The 21,741-nt window shown below is 44.8% G+C and overlaps 1 protein-coding gene across 1 annotated transcript in view; it reads left to right on the forward strand.

Moving 5' to 3' along the window:
• Positions 1-21,741, forward strand: part of AFF3 (ALF transcription elongation factor 3) — a 428,458-nt gene that overhangs the window by 331,123 nt on the left and 75,594 nt on the right. Inside the window, exons 12-13 of the mRNA XM_072951324.1 lie at positions 550-601; positions 14,943-14,980. Coding sequence (XP_072807425.1) covers positions 550-601; positions 14,943-14,980 — 90 coding nt within the window. The remainder of the gene's footprint in view (positions 1-549; positions 602-14,942; positions 14,981-21,741) is intronic.

Consider the following 21,741-nt stretch of genomic DNA (forward strand, 5'->3'; position numbering starts at 1 on the left):
CGACGGCGTCTGTCAGGACACATCTGAGGGACCCTGGGAGTTGCCCTCCCAGAAAGTCTCCTCCTGTTTGGTCTTCCTCATCCAGTAGGATGTCCGGGCAGGTGTCTCCTCCAGATCCTTGATGGGGGGAAGACGGAGCCACTGTGCTCACAAGTCAAGTGTATGGTTCCCCAGCTCCCGGCAGAGTACTGCTTTGTCTCCCTCTGTTTACCGCGAACAGTACTAGAGATATGGCACAGCCTGTCACTGAACAGATAACCGTGGAATTAAAACCTCACCAGGAAAAGCACCTATTTGATTCCACTTGTTAAAAAGCTCACATTCTGGAAGCAGCCCTCCGCACCCGACGGCTGTCATGAGGCTTCATCTTGACGACGGGGCAGTTTGTGATGTCCTCAGTGCATCAGAGGAGAGGGCTTAGAAAGAAAAAACAATTATTTAATGGGGAAATCAAATAGACTTGTTACTGGAGCATTGCCCTCCTAAAGGTATCTTGGTGCTAAATGATGATCCTGCTAAGTGTCGGCACCTCTTTGTTCCCTCTTTCAGAATGCTAGAAGATGACCTTAAGCTAAGTAGTGATGAAGAGGAGAATGAACAGGTAAGGTTTTGTTTTTTTGTTGCTCTTCTTTAGATGCAACCTGAGGACACTGACCTGGGAGACGGTCCTGTGTGTTAACTGAGTCAAACCAGCGCTGGATGGTGGTTCTCTAAGATGCTGGGTGTCCTCTGCTGGTGACGAGATTCTGTGCCACTGGGCTGGTCTGTTAAAATATCTTGGCCTTAATTTTCCTTAAAACTGTGCTTCTGTGATCTTGATGGCATTGAAGCCAACAGTAGCTGTTTATAAGGAAGCCACCTGGGATCAGGCTTCAGTGTGAGATAGTGCCTTTTTTTGGTAACTGGTCTTCTGGAGATCAGATGTGTGAGCTCCACCTGATCAGCTTGCAGCAGGCATGCTGTTGCATTAAACATTGAGAAGCCTTATGCCGATATTATTAACACTGAAGCGAAGCAAGCGCAGAGGTGAGCTAAAATGATGAATAAAAAATAATCATGCTCAGAACAGCCTGTTTGTCTTAAGTGATCAATGTGCTTGAAATGTTCTCCCCTGGTGTTGATTTATCCGCTCGAGTCATCAGTCAGGAGTTTATAAATACTCTTCTGATCAGTCAGTTAAGGTGAAAAAATACCCACTTAACATTCATCACTTTCACATCTGCCTTTCAGGAAATGTTTGTATTTTTAAAGCAAGTTTGAAAACACGAAAGACAGATTTTCCTCCACTTGTGGTTCCTTTTTCTCATTACCTGTTTTGTATTTTTGTCAAGTTGGGGTAAATGTGATCTGTATAAAGACAGTTCAGAGAGGGTTTTTTTTAATGTCATTTTTACATGCGATACAAGACCCCTGTTCTATTCAGTTGATCTTGCAGTGGTGAATTTCATACAAAGGTGTCACAGAATGTGGTGCAGGTCACGCAGCTGGGTAGACATGCAAACGACATACCCAGAGACAGTGCAGAGGTAAAATAAAAGTCAAGGACATTTCTGGGAAGCGCATCTGAGCCGAATGTTGCCGCGAGGTCACAGAAAAGGTTGCTTACCTTGTGAGGGAAGATGAGGCATGCACTGGGGGTGAGACAGAACTCGATGAAATTTGAAACTAGACTGGCAAGCGGAGAAAACTCCAAGCGGAGGAAGTTTGAGCAGGGGGGCCACTCAGGCCTTCGATTTTTTTTAGAGATTGATTGATTCGTTTCTAGGCACACACTGCAGGCCAGTCAGATAGCCACCACGCAGCCGTCTTGGCAGAACCGGAGGACGACTTCACTCCTCGTCTTGGTTCCTCGTCTGTGTGTCTATGAGCAAACGATTTCATCTCTGGTCTTTTTTTCCCCAGTGGAGGTTCAGATAGGTACATTGTGAATAAAGTCACATCAGATGTGTAGGCTGTGTAGACTTCGTATTGGAAAAGCGATTTACAGACTACTTCATTCAGCAAGCCTATCTTAATTCGGAAAGGATTGCCTGAGTGATTTCCAGAAACATTTCCACTGAAAATACCATTTTTAAAAATTAGTTATCTCAAACAGAAGCCCCCAAACCCAGGAGAATGGGTCTCTTCCCAGTCTTCCCTTTCAAACGTTGCAGAATTGTGACTGGAATCTCTAGAGCTGGGGTTGACCGGGTTTACAAAGCCGGGAGGTGCAGCAGAAGTGGAGGCTTATTCTCCTGTTTCCATCCTTGATGGAGTTCAGACTAGATACAGGACCAATGACTTGAGAATCAGTTTTCCTGTCTGGGTCAGTGATGGGAGCTCCCAGGATATGTTTGGTGGTCAGTTTTATCTCCTTCCCAGTGACTCTTGGTTTTAACAATTCAAGATGCCAGTATTTCTATGGAGGAAAGTGAAGGAATTAGAAGATTTAAGACAAAATTATTCCTGAAGGTACTAAGTCCTAAAGGACTTGGCTAATGGATTTGGAAGGGAGAGGGGAATTATGTTGTGTGTCTTCCTATTTAGTAAAAAAGATGGGTTCTGCCTCCCAACTGAGGGTAAGCACGGGAGGCTGGGCACAGCCAGGATCTAGATGAAATTACTACAGCTGAGACGTGAGGACAGGGACCATGATTAAGACTTTGAGCAGGGAGCAGCTGAGATAGGGTCAACCGCAGACAGGGTTTCAGAGATGACAAATACATAAGCTCAGGGAAGTAAAGAGCAGCGTTCTAAATTGAATGGCTGTATATGCGCCTGCAGCTTCCAGTAATTACATTATCCACACATATTAGGCAGTCTTTTCATTTTAATTATATAACTGCATTTTTCTCTTGAAATGAGCATGGTGTAGCCACTTAAACTGACAATTTTAATTTTACAGGCAGTGATCATTGGATATAATCTGTAGAGGGAAATTTTCCTACTGGCATAATTTACTTCTCACAATGAAGAAAAGTTACCTTTTAATCCCCAATCAATATTTGGAGAGCACACAATTAATTTAATAGATATCTAGGTAGTTAACATAAATCTGCAAGTTAAAGAGCGAATTTTTTTCTTATTCTTAATACATGAAGTTCTCATCTTGTCTCTCAAAAAAGAATCTCGGTCCTCACAGAATGACTCAAAAGCTTTTCTCATCGGGAAGTCAGGGTTGGAGGTGAGATGGCCCTGAGCACTGAATTGCAGTTCTTTCTGCTTTTTGTTAACGTCGGTTTCTTCTGAAGAGGCACAAGGAACATTCCTATCTCACTTTTCTGCTCTTTACCATAGAGGTCACTAGATAACTAACATCAGTTCTGGCTGTAATATTCAAAGCGGATTGCCAATTGTAATGGGCGCTGTGCATTTTTTTCCCTCTTGTTCCTTTTTAATATGACAATTGCATAACAGAAAGCAGAACTTTTCAGAGCCTCTGAAGCCATCAGCCGTGTGTGTCAATCAGTCACCAAATGAATTAGCTGCATGATATGCAGACGTGAAATAAAAATAGAGGAGTTTTTTGCAGCCCAGCTCCACTTCCCTGGGTGCATTTTTCTTCTCAGGATCAGCTTGGTTGATGCTGAAGTTCTTGGCCTGTGAAAATTTATTACCCGCAGAGTCAATCTGCATTCAGGCGGCCAAGTCTGAATAAATAGAGTCATTGTGCTTGTCTGGGATTTGTGGCCAGAGTTCATCCAGTCAGCTTGACATTCACATCCCAAGAGATTCATAAAAGCCAACACCCTGGTATGTGCTCTTGAATCCTGCCAAAATTTGGAGAATTATATAAACAGGAGTTGAAGCAGTAATCAGGACCAGGTTTGAGGGGCGAAGCTCCGAAAGCAAGTTTCTCCTACATTAGAAATGAACTATGTTGGAGATGGAATTTGTAGCCAGCAAGAACTAAAACGTTTTTACATAAAAGTCATTCTGAGAAGAATTTTGAATACCTACTAAGTGTCAAATATCCTGCAAGACGCCGGCTTGTAGGTCTTAATGAATTGCACGTTAGGAATATTTATTATGATTATTTAACCTCAAAAATGGAAAGTACTTTTTAAATGCCAGGAAATGCCCTTTTCTCAGTGACTATACAAAAAAAGTATATATTACATGTGTTAGACCTAATAGCAAAATAGAAAAAAAAAGAATACTTTGTTTTTATTTTCAAAAGTCTTGTAGTAACGTTGTATCTAAGCTAAATATCCATACTGATGAACTGTTTTCTTTTCAGTGTAGAAACAGAACAATAACTCTCATTGAAAGCTATTAGATCTTTCTCATCTGTATATGAAGTAATCATAATTCAAACCTTCAGTCACAATCAGTGAAAGACAGATGTTCAACAGGAGGTTTTTGTTTGTTTAACAGCCCTAAAGCTTAGTTAAGTAATATTTTATAAGTAAAATTTTACTGTTACCGAAATAAAATGCAAAATTCTTTTAAGATAGCCAATTTTATTATATCATGTCATTCTTCTTTTTTAACTGAAGTATAGTCATTTTGCAATGTTGTGTTAATTTTTGGTGTACAGTCTAGTGATTCAGTTATATATATATATATTCCTTTTCATATTCATTTTCATTATGGGCTATTACAAGGTATTGAATGTAGTTCCCTGTGCTGTACAATAGGACCTTGCTGTTTATCTCTTTTTTGTATAATAGTTAGTATCTGCAAATCTTGAACTCCCGATTTATCCCTCCATCCTCTTCTTTCCTCTCTGGTAACCATAAGTTTGTTTTCTATGTCTGTGAGTCTCTTTCTGTTTTGTAAATAAATTCATCTGTGTCATTTCTTTTCAGATTCCACCTATAAGTGATATCATATGGTATTTTTCTTTCTCTTTCTGGCTTACTTCACTTAGTATAAAAATCTCCAGGTCCATCCATGTTGCCACAAATGGCATTATTTTATTCTTTTTTATTGCTGAGTAGTATTCAATTGTATATGTATATATCACATATTCTTTATCCAGTCATCTGTAGATGGACATTTTAGGTTGCTTCCATGTCTTGGTTATTGTGAATACTGCTGTTGTGAACATTGGGGTGCATGTATCTTTTCAAATTAGAGTCTTCTTTGGATATATGCCCAGGAGTGGGATTGCTGGATCACATGGTGAATCCATTTTTAGTTTTTTAAGGAATCTCCATACTGTTTTCCATAATGGCTGCACCAATCTACATTCCCACCAGCAATGTAGGAGGGCTCCCTGTTCTCTACATCCTCTCCAGCATTTATCATTTGTGGACTTTTTAATGATGGCCATCCTGACTGATGTGAGGTGATACCTTGGTGTAGCTCTGATTTGCATTTCTCTGATAATGAAGGATATGGAGCATCTTTTCATGTGCCTGTTGTCTATCAGGCCATTCTTTATAAACATTTGTGAAAAGCAAAAGCATCAGTGGAGATACACAAAAATGTAGTTGTCTTTTTTTTATGTTAATCAGCTATCATTTCCAAAAATGAAATGGTTAGCCAACTTCAACGTCACTGATCACAAAGGCCCACAATCCTGTTTGCTAATTGTTTCCCTCAAACCCACTCTGAGGACCAGACTGAGATTCATGTAAGTTTCATTGTGTCCCCCCAGCTTGGATCTTAGGATGTGACTAATTTCTGTCTAAGGACCCTCAATGGAAATCTGGAAAAGTGAGAAAATTCTATAGAAATTAAAAGATGGTCCATTAAATTTGGGCAAACATACACTTAACACAAAAACGGAGAATCATGGCTTTGTTGAGTGGAAGAATGCAGAGGAAGCCACATTCCGGAGACTACGCCAAGTTTTTCTTTTACTGGTGGGCATCAGCACCACCGCAGCGGACTCCGTTCAGAAAGCACAAGGGCCGTGCCCCGCCGTTCGATAGGCGCGCTCTTCTCAGAGACAGCTGCCGGCAGGGCTCCTGGTTGGCAGAGGAAGTGAAATTCTCCCTCCAGGGGACGCTGCTATTTAACTCAGCAATAGCCCTTTGTCCTGTGACTTCCGTGGTTTTTTCCTTCAATAGCTTTTGCAGAAGTGTAGCCATTCAAGAGCGGATGCTCCTTGGGGTCCCTGCTATCGCTCGTACCCAGGCCTGGGTGCCTTCGTGTGGGAAAGGATTCACCTGCCGTTGTTCAGGTGCCTGGTCCAGATGGACACTTGGGAAGTCTTGTTCATGTTTGTGTTTTCCCACATCTTCTCCACCTGGGGCGGGTTATCTCGCAAGCACAGGATTTCTCAGGAGACTGTATCGTAGCCTCTTGTTTCGACGTGGAACAACATCATTTGCGCTGATTCAGTGCCTCTGGGTGCTTCCAGTTCCTTCCTGACCAGATCCGTAGCCAACAGGTTGTGCTGAGTGAAACAAGACCTTTCTTAAGAAGCAGACCAGATGGTTCCTAAAATGTCGGGCCACAGACATGGTCCTCTTCACGTAGAAAAGTGCAAGAGTGCGGATTAGCCAGAAAACAGCACAATACTCTTAAGTCAACTATACTTCAGGTTAAAATATTTCATGCTAATATAAATAAGCATTAGTGTAAAACTATTAAACTGTGCCCTTTAACATTCTCCCCCACCTTCCTCCTCTTCTTCATTTGCCTTGCTTGAACTGTTTTTAGGCTTATTTAGGTAATAAAAGGAGAGAAGGACAGGAAGAAGCCAGAAAAATTGATTTTTATAAGAAAAGGCAAGGAGCTAATGATGGAAGAATAGATTTAGAACTGAGATGAGGAGGGGAGAATGGGGAGCTGGCGTTTTAGGGGAGACAGTGAGCCGGGGGTGAGGGGACAAGGAGGCAAAGAGAAGGGGGAAAAGGCTGGTAAGTTACCACCTGTCCAGTGAGGGTCCCAGGTATAATAATCCCTTATTTAGTACCTTGATAGAAGCTTTTACTGAAAAATGCCATAAGGAAAAAAAATGAATTTCTTTCAAGGAAGCAGTTTCATAGAGAGTACTGCTTTGATTTTTAAGAAAATAACAGCTCAGCAAAGATTTGTCAGATCCTCTTCAACTGGCAGTTGAAGGATGATGCCTATTTAAAAGCAAAATATTGCCTTGCTCATTCCTTAAAAAAATTTTTTTAAGGAATATTTGGTTTGGAATTAAACTAACAGATGTTTGAATAAACTTTACAATCTATTAAAGACTAAAAGCCTGGTTGCCAATTTTGAGTTCTCATCCTCCAACACAAAACGTTTTGGGAATGAGACTGAACTGTATGAATGAGATGAAGGCTAATCCATCATCCCTCCGGGGTTCAGGACAGGCACCATTGTGGCCTGATCACCTAGTGGCATTTTATTTGTCAAGCCCTGATGTGCTCTGTGCTGTTGGTTAGAGCTTGTACCAGGAGTGGTTCAATCGTGTGACTGGTACCCACTTCTTGTCCTCAAGGAGGTGGTGTCTAACCTAACTCTGGTCCTTTATGGAGCAAATGTCCTGATGCCCAGGTGGAAGCTACTTGCCATGGGACAGTGATGCCACATACTTGAAGCACAAGTTGCTCCCCAGGACCTGGCCTGGGGCTGACGGTCACCCAGCCGACTTCCACCCCCCCCCCACACTAACAGCCTCCTGCACAGCCGTGGGTCCTCCAACCATCACCCTCCCACTTCAGACCGACCTCTTACCACCCCCACCCCAGCCTCCCCGCCTCCACACAGCCCTCTTCCAGGAGTCACTGGGAACTCTGACCCATAATGTTGCCCTATGGTGGCCAATATGGACCATCACTCCGGGTACCTTGTGTCTTCCAGGCCCTCAGTGGGGCCCTAGCCCCCTGGGAGGAATCCGATGTCAGTCACTATAGACAAGGGACAGCCCCCATGGCATCTGCTCACATTGTCCCCACACCTTCCCTTCTTTCTCCTAGTCATAGCAGCTGCCCCCAGGTTTTTTGTTTGTGACGGCAACAACCTCCAGTGCCCAGAAGCAGCAGATGTCACACATTGTCCATAGTGTATCCCTACAGGCAAATGTCCTGGAAATGCTCAGGGAAGACGAGGGTGCCTCTCTGAACCTCTCTCCAAAAACTTGAATTGCCAAATCAGGACCACTACCAACCTCAGATAAGGCCCCCAAATCAATCAGTTGGTCGCAGAATCCAAGTTACAAGGTAGTGTTATCTGGGCAGACCATCTGGTATCATCAGCCTTAATCAGCACTCCCCACAGGATGGAATAAGTGATAATAAATGTCTGTTACTTTCTTTCTCAATTTCTGGTAGACATGCAGATCTCAGCAATGCAGTTAACATGAAACAACTAGTCAGGAGTGGGTATAGCTCAGAGGTAGAGTGTGTGCTTAGCATGCATGAGGTCCTGGGTTCAATCCCCAGTCCCTCCATTAAAAAATAATTAGATAAATAAACCTAATTTCTCCCACCCACAACCACAAAAAAAAACAAACTAGTTAAAGATTGTTTAAAGGGGAAAGTGAACCCTGGTTTTTAAAGATAATAAAATAGAGAAGAATATGCAGCTAAGGAAAAGAAATGTATTTCAACAGAGCTCTGAAATTGGAGCCGTGGCAAATGATAGTGTTTGTTATCGCCGGAAGTTACCTACTCGCGTCCTACTGGCCAGTCACACCGCAGGTGCTGTCAGTCATCCAGAAGCTCTTTCTGGTGGAGGAAGGATGAGCTTGGATCGCTCCCTTCAGTGATCAAAAAACTTGAATTTTAGCCAAGACTAAAATTCCCGTGTAGCAGATGGCGGACTCCCCAGGAGAGGAGAGACCCCAGTGCTAACCCATATTCTAGATCAGGAGCTCAGAGCACAGAGGGTGAGCAGTCAGTGTGCGCTTAGTAAAAAGGATGAGCAGGACCTCGGGTTGTAGGCAGACCCTAAACAAAGAGAGGATGAGTTGGACAAAGGACGGGAGAATCATTGGCTCGACTTAAAAGAGACACCGAGAGTCAGGGTGATTTGTCCACAGCTGACCCCATTCAGCTGTTTGCTTTCTTTATTGGCAAGTTCCTCAGCCCCTGAAATCCTGTCCTCTCGTCCCGATCTTATTTATATTTGCTCGGAGTCATCTTTATTAGAGTGGCCACCCAGCATGCCCCCAGAAGCACAGTTTTCTCTTGTTGTCCTTGATTCCACCTGGTTAGCATCCCCTTTTTCTCTCAAAACTGTTCTTATTTGGATGATAAATTATATTGTCATCCCTGACTCTGCCAGACCCCTGCAGAGAAGAAGATAAGGTCAAAGTCCAGTGAACAAAATGCTTCCTAGACAGCACTTCTAGGAATCTGAGAATGCAAAGTTCTCATTGTTATTGAGGATTGAAAAAAAAAAAGACCAGAGTAAGACTCTTTCCTTTGTCTTGCAATTATTGCTTAAAAGGGCTGGAAAACAGCAAATGGAGGCTCACAACTTAAAAAGTTAGGACACTCATCACCTAGTTAGGACCAAAATGAAAAACAGCAGCGTAGAAGTGAAGTTGATGAAATGTAAAATGTGCGAGTAGATGTAGAAAGAAATTAAACAGTGAAATAAATTAATAAATACAAGTCTCAACTTGAAGCAGAATGGCCAGGAAGAGAGTTAAAGCTTTACCAGCCAGAATTCCTCTAAAGACATGTGATTCCATCTAAATGCCACAGCCAGCTTCAATAACAGCAAAACCCAAATGAACTAGGACGAATTGTGATAGCATGTATTCAACTAATTGAAAGTGGAGACCCTGTCCTAACACAGGGGAAGCAACGGGATTCCCATCACTGCTGCAGTGGTGCCTCCAGTGTAGTAAATCACCCAACCCTGAGGGTGGCCGAGACGGAGGTTACTCACACGTGAAATGCAGGGGTGAAGGTGCATCTAACCAGCCAGATCGTAAATCTCCTTTTAGAACAAGAGCAAAATGTAGATCTAGAAAATCAAGCCATATATCTCCTTCTTATGACTGTCATTTGCCAAAAGTATCTTGATGTTTTGTACTTAATCAACATTAGATTAAGTCTCACGTAATCCAACGGTCCAACCAACATCTCCACTTGACGTCCTGTAAGCAACTTGAACATCACGTGCCCACACTTAAACTCTGCCTTTGTCCTGTTCCTACACCCAACTTGACTGTCCCCATCAGTGGCTCTCAGGCCAGGTACTCAAGCCAGGAACCTGGAACTCGTTCCTGAGCCTCGCCCAGCCTCCCACATTCACGGGTTCCCGCAACTGCACATCCAAGATGGAACACCAAGTCTGTCCACCCCCACTGTTACCACGCACTTCTCTTGCCTGGATGACCACGTAACCGTCAACTTGTCCCTTCCTGCCCAAATCCATTCACTGCACAAAAGCCAGAGGGGTTTTTGAAAAATGTGATTCCTATTGCATCACTCCCTACTCTTTTGCTTTTCAGTTATAGACTCACTGGAAGTTGTGAAGAATGTAGAAGCAGGTCCTATATATCCTTCGCCAGCTTCCCCTAATGTAAACCTTTCGATGACTTCCTATTATCCCGTGGACAATATCCATTATCCTCAACTTGACCTCCAAAGCCCTTGGGACCTGCCACTGTCCCCAGCCCTCACTGAGCTCCCCACCAGTAACCCTCTTGTTCCTCAACCGAACAGGGATCTAGACCTGCCTGTTTCCCCACCTGGGGCCTTTCTGCATCCCTCTCGTTCAAGAACTGTTCTTTACCCACCAGGCTGCGGCTTTGTGACTCCTTAACTGAGCAAAACGAGGTCCCCGCACACTGTTTCAGAGCGCCTGTCCTCTCCCATCATAGCCCTGTGATCGAGAACGCTTGTCCTGTTTAGCTTTTCACGCCTGGCTCATGTCTAGACTCTGAGTACGATGTGGCCAGTGCTTTCTCCATTTTGACTGTCATCCATGCGAAGCCCAGTCCCTGGACGTGACAAAGACATCAGCAGCTTGCTTTACGGAGCTGTCCACGTGGTAGATCTGTTTCTATCAAGAAAGAAAGAAGCTGGGTCATGCTGGAAGCCCTCTGAATTTCAGCCTCTTCCCTCTGTTTTCTCCCCTCTCATGTATCCACGAACCTGTGCTGCACTCAACCCAATTACAGTGAGGGCACTTAATTTCCTTTCTGATTTCCTCTCAGTAACAGATTGTGACTGGTAATTCATTAAGCGAACACTGAAACCTGCAGGTCTGCTGATTATGTTCCCGAGCACCCAGCTCGCTATAATAAAGGCAGAGAAAAGATGTCATCTCTCGAAGAGAACCAGGAAAATGATTATTCCGGGCAGAAAGCTTGTTTTGTCTCCCAGACTTATGCTTCAGTCATTCATGAATGAGTAATGAACTCAGGGAGATCCATGACGCATTCTCTTAACCCTCTCATCCTATTTTGCTGAGAACTGAGTGAAAGGAAAGTTACAAGAGGAGATGATTTAGGAAGAGAAAAATACGGTTGCTGTAACATACAACTCTTGAAAGAAGGAAAATTGGGCAATTCATCTAGTTTGCTGGAGTAGTTTTTCAGTCTTCAATCATGAGTCACCTAAGTAATTTTTTTCTCTGTTATTTAATTCCAATGTTTATTATTTTCCAACAGTAAAATAAGTGTGCAGCACCCAAAGTTTATTTTAAGAGAGGAGCCAGTAAAAAAAGAATTTGGTGGTCTTTGCTTTGGTATATAACATATAATTTTCATGCCCTAAATAAACTTTTTTTTTCTTAAGGAATTATTTAAAACATGTAACATATTCTCTCCTTTCCTGCTGAATGATGAGCCGTCCTCTGTAAAGTTTTTAATGATGCAGGATTACTGCAAATTAAATAGCACAATCAGAAGCAGGCATTAAAAATAGTGGTGCCAAGGAGCCTGGGTGTTGAGTGCGTGGTAACATGCATCGTGTGGACAGACTGAAGAGGGAGGGTCACAGAAAGACATTGCTTGGCAACTGGTTAGATGCATGATGTCTAAGCCCAGAAGGACCTCTTGGTACCCAGATCATGTCCATCTGCTAAAGGAAAGCAGCCCCTGCTCCCCGCTTCCAGCTCAGCCAGCATCAGTCCTGTGGAGCTGTTCTCAGCAGGTTCCTAGGGTGCCTCAATTTATAGGCATTCTAGTGATGGTCAGGCATCTGAGCTCCTTGTTTTGGGTTTGTTTTGCTTTGCTTTTTCTTCTTCAATCATTTTCTTACAGACTGCACATCAACAGCGCTGTGTTTCCTTATCACGAAAGTCAGCGGGAAGTATTTGAGGCAGGAGAGAAGAGAATCAATAGACTTTTTAAAAATTGACACCCGAGGCTGGGGGAAAATTCAGATACCACGTTAGAGATTTCTGTTGAACTTTTAGTCGTATCTTCTGTGAGTTTTGTTATTCCACTAGGAGTCCATCTCCGGTGCCTCCTGCTGAGATGATGTAAAGAGGCTGTCCTGATAATCCACACCGTCTTTCCTCTCGGGAGTTCACAGTACTTTTTGTATATTTAGCCAGACAGAGTCAGAAGTAGAGAGTGAACTTCTTTTTGGGAGTCACTGCCAAAATGAAAGCCATCTTGCTGAATGATACGAGAAGCCTTTAGGGGACAAACCTGGGGACTATGACGGCTGTTCCATCACTGGCTGGGTGCATTTTGTGAACATGCTCCCGGTGGCCCTTGGGGGAGAAAGGAGTGAGAGGAGAGAGAAGGGGGTGTGCTGTCCTCTGAGTATCCAAGTGGCTGCCTCGTCTCTAGGTCTTCCTCTGGCCTCTCACCTCTTCCCCCTCGCCTCCTTTGACTCTCGCCTGTGTCCCCATCAGGAGAGAGCACAGTAGATATCCCTCTTTCCTGTCTCAAACTAATCAGGTGTCACTAGAATGCCAGGACACTTGGGCCTTCATTCTCTGAAATCCAAGGAAGCAGGAGGGGGCAGCCGCCCCTTGACTGGCTCTCTCAGCATCCATTCGGGGAAGGAGAGGTTAGTTTGGAAACTGAGACCCGGGCTGAGGGCCAGACTCAAGGTCCATAATATTAATGAAAGGCAGGACCCATCCCAGAACTTAACACTGTCTATTCCCAGTTCAACAGATGTTCTGTTTTTCCCTAAGTCACTGTGGTGAGGTCACTTGTGGAATTGTCTTAAGTTCCTCTCATTCATTCATTCTCAGTTCTCTGGGCCAGATCCAGGAGCCAGTGTTCCTGGTGTTACTTCCTTCACATCTGCCCTTCATTCCTCCTTGGCTCAGCGTCTCCACAGAGATACCTTTGTCATTTTAAGGGGACAGCTCCTCATTGTACGAGGGTCCTTCCAGACCTTTGAAAGGTGTTAGCCTCCCTGGGGCCAGACACACACCCCAACTCAATTCCAGACCCCCCTGGGGTTGGGGTCTGGTTGCCCCAGGTGGGAACCACCACCAGTGGCTGGGACAGGCCCTTGCACCACCGTCTCGTCCAGTACTATGAGCGCCTCTTCCAGCCTGGCCACATCCCTCCTTGTCTTTCAAGTTTTGCTAAAATTTCAGTACAAAGGATTCCCTCAGTGATTCACTCAGTCACGTTTACATGTGGATATTTACAGAGCACCTGCTCACAGTTCCAGACACTGTCTGAGAAGCTGCCGATCCCCCAGCCTCTAGTCACCACTCACCTCTGCACCTTCCCAGCCCTGCCCTACCTTCTGCTTATTTGCATGTTATCTTGTAAATGTCTGCAAGTCATCCCGGAACCTGTATTCTGATCCCTACCTAGGCACTCAGCTCTTCCAGGACAGCGACCACTCCTTCGGCTCTTGCTTTTGTCCCTCCGAGAGCCCAGGGCAATCGTCTCTGTGTAGCAGGAATTATGTAGGCGTTAGTCTGCCTGCCAGATCCAAGGACATGCAACTATCACCAAGGGTGTATTTCACTTCTGTAATAGGGCTGATGGTTCTGATGTGTCATTTTTTTCCCCCTAATCTGAAGATTCTATTTAATCCGCTACCTACCTGTGATGAGGAATAGCGTGGGAAACGTTGGTGTCCCTGGTAAACTGTCAACTTGACACGCACCATGTACTAGGTGGGGGTGGACTGCGTGCACACCTTATCTCCTGATGCGCCCTGAGTGAGCCTTGGTCTTGGAGGCCGTGCTCCCAATTACGACTTCTCGGTCAGAGAACAGAGTGTGTCCTCTGCCTTCCAGAGCTTCACCGTGCCCAGTGGTGGAAGACAAATGAATAAAAACCAGGCAGATCAAAGGGAAGTGAGTGCAAAGCAGGGAGCAATGGAGACCTCCTTAGTTTCCTTTTTACCTTTTAGTTTTTGTATATGGAAAACTTCCAAGACATATGAAAATTTCTAGAATATTTTAAGATTCCCCCCAATGTGCTCGTCACCCAACTTCAACAGTTAATCAATCCAAGGCCATCTTGTTTCATTTATATGCCCACCCACTCTCCCTTTCCTCCCACTGTGTTATTTTAAGGCACATGCCAACATCGTGTAATTGTATTCATAAATGTTTCAATGTAAATCTCCAAAGGACTTAAAAACGTTTCCAAAATTATGTTACTATGTCTACAACGTATCAACCGTCTCATAGGATCATATCATCTTCACTCAATGTTCTAATATCCAGTTGTGATGGCTTTTTCAATAAATCTGAAAATTGGGTCCAAAATTACACCTTCAATGAGAAAGAAACTGCAAAGAAACCAAAACAGATCTTTTTTTTCTTGCAATGGTAGAATAAAGAATGGATTTCAGGAAGTAAAAATGAAATAGCTCTGATGTGTGCCGGGTCTCCTGAGACCTGGCCAACCTCGCCTGTGGAGTATGTCCAGCTGCCCCAAGCTCGCCCCCTGGTGGCAGGCGTGCATAGCGAGGGCTTCGGTGAAGTCTTCAGTTAAGTTCGGTTAGGTTAAGTGTTCATTTCCTACCAAGACAGGGTTCTCTTCTGTGTTACTGGTAGTTTAATATTTGGCCACCTGGCAAAAATGTGTGTGACACAGGGTTTTTTTAAGTATTGATTGAGCATGTAATTTAAAAGTCAGAATATTAAATAAACATCTCTGCCCTTTCTTCCAGCAGGCAGCCCAGAGAACGGCTCTCCACGCTCTGTCTGACAGGTACATTTTGTCATTTTTATGAACTATAAATTGCTTTATGAAACATTGAGCCCTATTTATCGTGGCATATAATTCATAATCGGATTTTGTCCCTAAAGTATCTGGGAACTGGGAAGTTAAACATTTTGCATGCTTCGATTTGTCATGCATGTGTGGAGTTTATTACTGCAAAAATCGCCTTGTTGTATTTCATAGAAAGTATGAAGAGTCCCTCGTTGTATAATGAAACAGGAGACAAGAAACTTGGAGGGCAAGTCCTGAATGGTGCAGTAAATTCTGAACTTTGGAATTGGTTGAGCTCTAAGCTCATTTTTCAGCCATAAGTACTTCATTTATTCTGAGATGTTTTCTTCGGACTTCTTCCGTATCATTTCACCGAGAGCGATCTGTCTTTGGATGAGATTCTCTCTTGAAATACTTTTCTGCGCGTCACCCAATTCATGGTCCTGCGTGCCTGGCTTGGCTTTTTCTGACTCTTGTCATTGGATGAGATGTGTAATTCTAATCAGTAAATATACTCCAGCTGTTTTTCACCTCTTGCTTTGCCTATAGGGTTGTGTAAAGACAGTTGAATGGGGATATATAGAGTTTATTTCTAGAATAGACCAGATCGTTTCTTGGTTTGGGTTGGTTTTCGATTTCTCATTTGCCAGGGGAGGGTGTGTGTGTGTGTGTTTTAAAGAACCATCAGGAGGTAATGATGAAGCCTGTTTCTCTCCGCAAGTGAGGTTCTTATTGTTGTTAGAAGCAGCTGGGGGAAGTGCTCCCCTCGGCTGGCTGGCAGGCGCCTCGGCGTTGTCGGATAACTGTCACCCCCCGCCCCTTCCTCCCCAGTTCTTTTTTTGTGGAAAGAGCAATAATTGACTGTGTAAACCAGCTCAGTTCAGTGCTTCTCCAAGGTAAAACCTGTCACTTAGGCGAATTACCCATGCACATGGGTGAAAAGCATTTTCTCTATGGTGGCAGACTGAGCCCTGGTGTTTTTATCTCCATTGAAAAGCCTTCCCCATGACAACCACACAAGCCTGTGGGCTCGAAGAGTGGCTGCCACGTGATCTTCCGGGATTGCTTCCGGGGGTTTCACGAAAGCTGATAACTGTACCACCGAGTCTGATCCTGTGGGAAGGAGGAGGAAGAGTCTAGATCAAAACACACTTAAAATCTGACACATTAATTCCTTTCGTCTGCACATTTCTTTTTTTCCCTTTGACTTTTCTTCTTCAGTAAGTGATTCCTTTAACAAAATGCATTGAAAAGCAAGAGAGAGCCCTCCGTTTACAATATGATGCCATGGCCAGTAGTTACAAGGAAAAGGGTGTAAAATTAGATTATGGTGATAGTTTTCCAACTGGGTAAAAAGACTAAAAACAATTGAATTGCATGCTTTAAATGGGTGAACTTTACGATATGTAAATTATACTTTAGTAAAGCTACATATAAAGACACAAAATGCCTTTCTGACCTTTGGTAGAATGAATCAAAATCTATTTTTAAAAAATATGGACTCCCTTGAATAACATGGTTGCAGATACAAAGACAAGTCATCAGAAACTAGGACTGGCATATTCTAAGGCTTCTCCCCAAAAGATGCATGACTCTGTCCTGGGTAAAAATGTGCATGGATTTTCATGATGAGCAGCACTGTTCCCTTTGACATTTTCTGATATTCTCTCGAAAACCCCTCCTGAAGCCCCATAATCCATTGACTGGTTAGTATCTTAGCCCCTGTTTTGTATCACTGCTAAGTGAAGATACTGTGGGGGAAAAAAACGTGCATTCCCTAGAAACGGAAAGAGAGGGTCCCATTGTCACTGCTCTGCTTATGAATCTGTCTGTCTTCAAATGTATCGGAGCATTTCCCTCTAAATCTAACAATTTTATGTTCAAAATGGGAGGAACTCAGTGCATTCCAAAGTAAAGAGCTGATTTTGTCTACCATTCCAGCCACACAGCTTGTGTAAAGCCTCTTCTCTGTGCCTTTCCTGTTCTGTTTTCCACGAATCCAGGGCCACACGAGTATTTCCCTGAGTGAGAAGCATCTGTAATTGTTTGGAGATACAATAGAAAGCCCTTCTTCCGAAGAAGGACTTGTAACACCTACTGAACTAATTGGATTCATATTTTCTAGGTTCTTAAATTAGAGAACGCTAATGCACGCATGACAGCTGTCATTTTCTATCGCATCATTTATTCTTTTGAATAAACCAGTCTTTTCTAGAAAGTGATGGATGTAAATCTGGGTCAGATCACTGCATGACTTACCTAAAGGTCTGTCCGTCAGAGGAGCCACCTCAGGGTGGGAATGGAATTGAGTAAAACTGACCCCTCCCCACCAGGGTGTGACCTGCCCAAGGTGGGGCTCTCACCCCAATATCTCCAGCTATTTACAGCCTGGTGTTAATCCATTATACATTCATTTACACAAACTATGCCGGTTTCCTGTGCTGTTTCATTCAGCCCGTGACCAGCTGTTGATGTAAAATTCCATACTGAGTAGGCAACACTTTTGTTTTTGTCCTAGAAAGAGGAAAAGCACTCTTCAGGCTTTAAAAGTTGCTTCCTGAGTTCTGCAGTTCTAGAGTTGGACAGAAGCCCATGCTGGCTCGAGCCATGCCACCGCAGGCTCCCGGCCTCAGGGACCTGCTGGCTTGCTCCTCCGTGGGTCCGTGTCACTTCCGTGGAGCCTTGTAACTGCTGAGCACCTGGTGAACACGGGAGGTTTGATCCGGGAGGACAGCTGTTTTGCCTCCAGATGATGAGACAGGACTTGGTTGCCGGGGGACGTGAGTTACACTGTGGGAAGCCGGTTGGCCTCAGCGTCCCCTAAGAAAGCCGACCTTCAAGGCTTGAGGACCTAACCTAATGAGGCTCAGTACAGTGAAAGGGGGTGGCCTTTCCCTGTCCTTTCTAAGGGCAGGTAGAAGGCTCATCCCTGTGGGGTGGCAGGGAGAGGAGAATATCCAAGTGTCTCCTGAAGGGCAGCCTTGCCTATCTCTTCGTTGCTCCGGTGTCCTGGTTTTCAGAGGCATTTGAGCAGAAACCCAGTACCCAGCAGTTAAAACAGAAAGCTTGAAGGTTCCGCGAGTCCTCAGGAATCAACACACAGTCTTGATAAGTTAAAGCCGTGCTCTGTCCATTACCAAAATTTACAGAGCATCTAGGGTCCCTCCCAAAGGAAACCTTTTGCCTTGTTTGATTTTGTCAGAGCGGTGGGCTTCATTTACGGTTCACCCCAGTAGCCCAAGCGCTCCACTGGTCCAAACTGGATCACAGCAGTGAGGATCAGGTGGGCTTTGGCCCAACTAACGCATGCCACCTACACTGATGGCTAGGGCGTGGGAAGGTGGGATGGCGTGGCCTTTGTTCCTTTCTACCGCTGGCTGGAGAGTCCTTCATCTGTCTGTTTTATGCCATGGAGAGGCAGCTGGCCGACCAGGGGCCTGCCGGTGCCCCAAATAATGAAGAAGCCCAGAGACTAGGGCAGGAAGAGGTGGCCACATTCTCAACAAGGTAAATCAAACCAATGACAAGAAAACCTCAATTTGCAGAGAGGCACGATCCTTCTTACTTATTCACTCTCGATAAGGTGCCTCTCAGGTGTCTCTTCTTTGTGCGGGTCATGGTAGTGGACGGGGTAGAGAGAGGCCAAGGAGAATTGGGATAAATGGACTTGAGGGTCATTTCTAAAGGCACGTCTCTGGTGTAGACGCTGCTCTGAGAGCTGCCGCCTCACCGGTAACATGGAGAATATGCAAAGTGCCTTTTGGAGAAAGGAGGATGTGTGCGCCGCATCTGAAGTGCCTCTGAATACCATTAACTCCCCTTCTGAAGTAGTAAATAGTAGATAACTGTGATCAAAAAAAAAAAAGGATTCAGGTGATTTATCAGGCTGAGCAACTGCATGTTTGCAGAGAAGCTGGAGGTCAATCTCGAAACCCAGGGCAAGAAGAGCACGAGGCAATTGGCAGGACTAAGAAGTTAATCATGCCCTTGGACCGCTTCCATCTGTCTCAGAGCCACAGAGCTGCTGCCGAGCGAGCAGGGATGCTTTATAGCCACAGATCAGGAATTAATATTTTCTGTGAAACCTCAAGCATCATTTGCAGTAACTTGGGTTTTATAAAAATGGAGCATAATTTCATATGAATAAATCACATGCAGCTAGAAAGATGAGAAACTGGGAAGAAAAAAAATTTTACTTTGAAAAAAAAAAGGGGGGGGGAGGAGCAAGAACGCCAACGTGAAAACAGTTTTTGAAGTGATGGCGCTGGAAGGGCACAAATGGCCGTGTGGTTAAATTGTGCATATAATCATCTTCTGATATGTCGGCCTGTGACTCCAGAAATGGCCACATTTTTATAGCCTCCGAGATGCATCACTAGATTGTAACCTGTCTGCCCATCTGGCAATATCTCAGGTCCAAGATCCATTTATATTGGAATCCAAACAACTGCCATTGATTTATTCGTTTGGGCCACGAGTCTTTATTGAACTTGTCCTGCGTGCACAACGGGCACTGGGCTGGTGCAGGTGTGCAGGGCCAGAAGCAGCCGCGCACCTACATGCATGGCCACCTTGTCCAAGGTGCTGGCTTTGCAGAGAGCAAGGCCTCGTTAGCCGCGTGCATTTGCTGCCCTGGATCTTGCCCTTCCTAGGTTCAATCTCACCCATCACATCTCCTCTTCCCATTTAGGAGAACAGAATGAAATTAAGTAAGTGAGGGATCATCCAAAATGAAGGGGTCACCTCTGCATGAGTCTGGTCTGCATCTGGAAGTGGCCCCAGGGCAAGCAGGGAGCACAGGGCAGGCATCTGAAGGCAGAGTGGGGGCCTTGCATTTAGCCTCATCTTCCTAGCTCACTGACAAGGAGACCAGCTTCAGCCAAGCAGAGGGAGCGTGTGGGGGACGGCCGCCAGCCCCGATGGGGGACTATCCCAGGCCCATTTTACATGATGTCCCTAAAGTCCTGAGAGGAAAGTCAGGTTGCCAGGCACTGCTAATGGCCTCTTCTCTAAGGGTCCAAAAAGGAGGCTTGGGGGACTTTTAAGAAAATTTCAAATTTCCAACTTGGAAGACGACAAGGTGGCGGGAGGGCGTGTATCAGCCCCCACCCCCAGACCCACAGCGGTCTCCAGCCCCTTCCATGCAGAGGTTTCTTATGCTGAAATCTTTTTGGTCTGCCATGTAAAGAGAACTTTTTTAAAGAGCGTTAGTGTTTAACATCCCTATTCCATTGACCATCTCATTTTGTGAGAGAGAAAGGGCCCATTCTACAGATAAGAAAACTGAGCCCAAGATGGGAGATTGACTTACGCAGGGTCACAAAAGTAGCACATGGTGGAGCTGGGACCAGACTCCAGGTCCTCGGACTTGCAGTGAGTAGAATTCTCCAGGCCGCATCACAAAGCGTTAGGCTTAGGTGGGGTCAGATGCACTTGGCTCACGCTGCCTCCTGCAGTCTGACAAGTAGCTTACTCAGTCTGTATTAATACCTTGTTTCTGCTAATAATTGTGATCCTTCCTGTTACAGCCATCTCTTATCCCCAGCACCTAGTACAGTTCCTGGCAATTAGGAGACACAGAAAGTTACTTGATGAATGGAAGAAAACAATGACCAAATGAATGTGTGAATCAGGATCCATGTTTGTGGTCCAGCAATGGCAGTTTGGGGCTTAAAATGGAAAACAGTTTTCCGAATCTGGCTGTCCACCATCTTGGGAGGCAGAATTTGATGGACAGGGGCTCATCCCTAGGGGGGTCCATGCCTGTGAGATGCTGCAGAATTGAGAAAAGCTATTAACTGCCACACAGATAGAGAAGGGGGGAAATTGAATGGGTTTTAAAAAAAAAAGTCATCCAAAAGTAGGTAAAAAAGTCTCAAAAAAATTTTTAAAAATTGAAATCATCCAGTGCAATTAAATTAGAGCGAAATTAAATTAGAAATCAGTGACCAGGTGAGAACCGTATGATGCCAGAGAGAGGGTTCCTGCACAGAGGCGACCTCGGGCTGCTCCGTGTCTCCCCCTCTGCCCTCTGCTCCTCAGTGCTGTACCTCCTCCTGCTGACGTGACTTGAGATGGTCTCCCTTCTTGCTTCCACCAGTTACTCATGTTTCTTTTCTTCCTTCATTCGATGCATATTTACAGTTCAGCGCCCCTGCAATGAGTAAGGCATCGTGTTGGTCTCTGTGGGAGGCAGGGAAGTGCATCACCCATTCACCCCACTCTCCAGGAGCTTACAGGGTGGGGGCGGAAACTTAGGCATGCACATAAGTACTGTGTGTATTAAATGTCAACGTGCACTTGTGCAGTCGTGGGTCCCGTTGGTCCAGCCGTCGTGCATAGATACTACGCCAGGCATTTCATATGCATGACTTACCATTACTCCTCATGCTAACCATGTTGGCCAGGAAGGAGGAATTCAACAGCAGGGCCTTAGAGGGGTGATATTTTCGGTGAAGCTTTAGTTCATTTTATTTTCCTGTGCTCTCCCTTAAGTCCTAGTGAAGCTGGTTCCCAGAAACCCAGACCCACAGTCTGGCTGTAAAGCCGCGGCCTGGTCTCTCTGACTCCAGCTGACGCTTTCAGCAGCTTCAGGGACATCCTCCCACCCCATCGAGTTGTAAAGCCATAAATGTTCCTGGAGAGATGCAGGGAGAACCCACGTCCTCTCAGAGCACAAGGAAGGGGGGTGGGGAGGGGGCATTTGAAGTGTCGTGTGAAGGACAGGGCGTCAGGTGACCCAAGAGTGAAGGGAGGAT

The sequence above is a fragment of the Vicugna pacos genome, chromosome 28 (genome assembly GCF_048564905.1).
Source record: "Vicugna pacos chromosome 28, VicPac4, whole genome shotgun sequence".
Lineage (NCBI taxonomy): Eukaryota > Metazoa > Chordata > Mammalia > Artiodactyla > Camelidae > Vicugna > Vicugna pacos.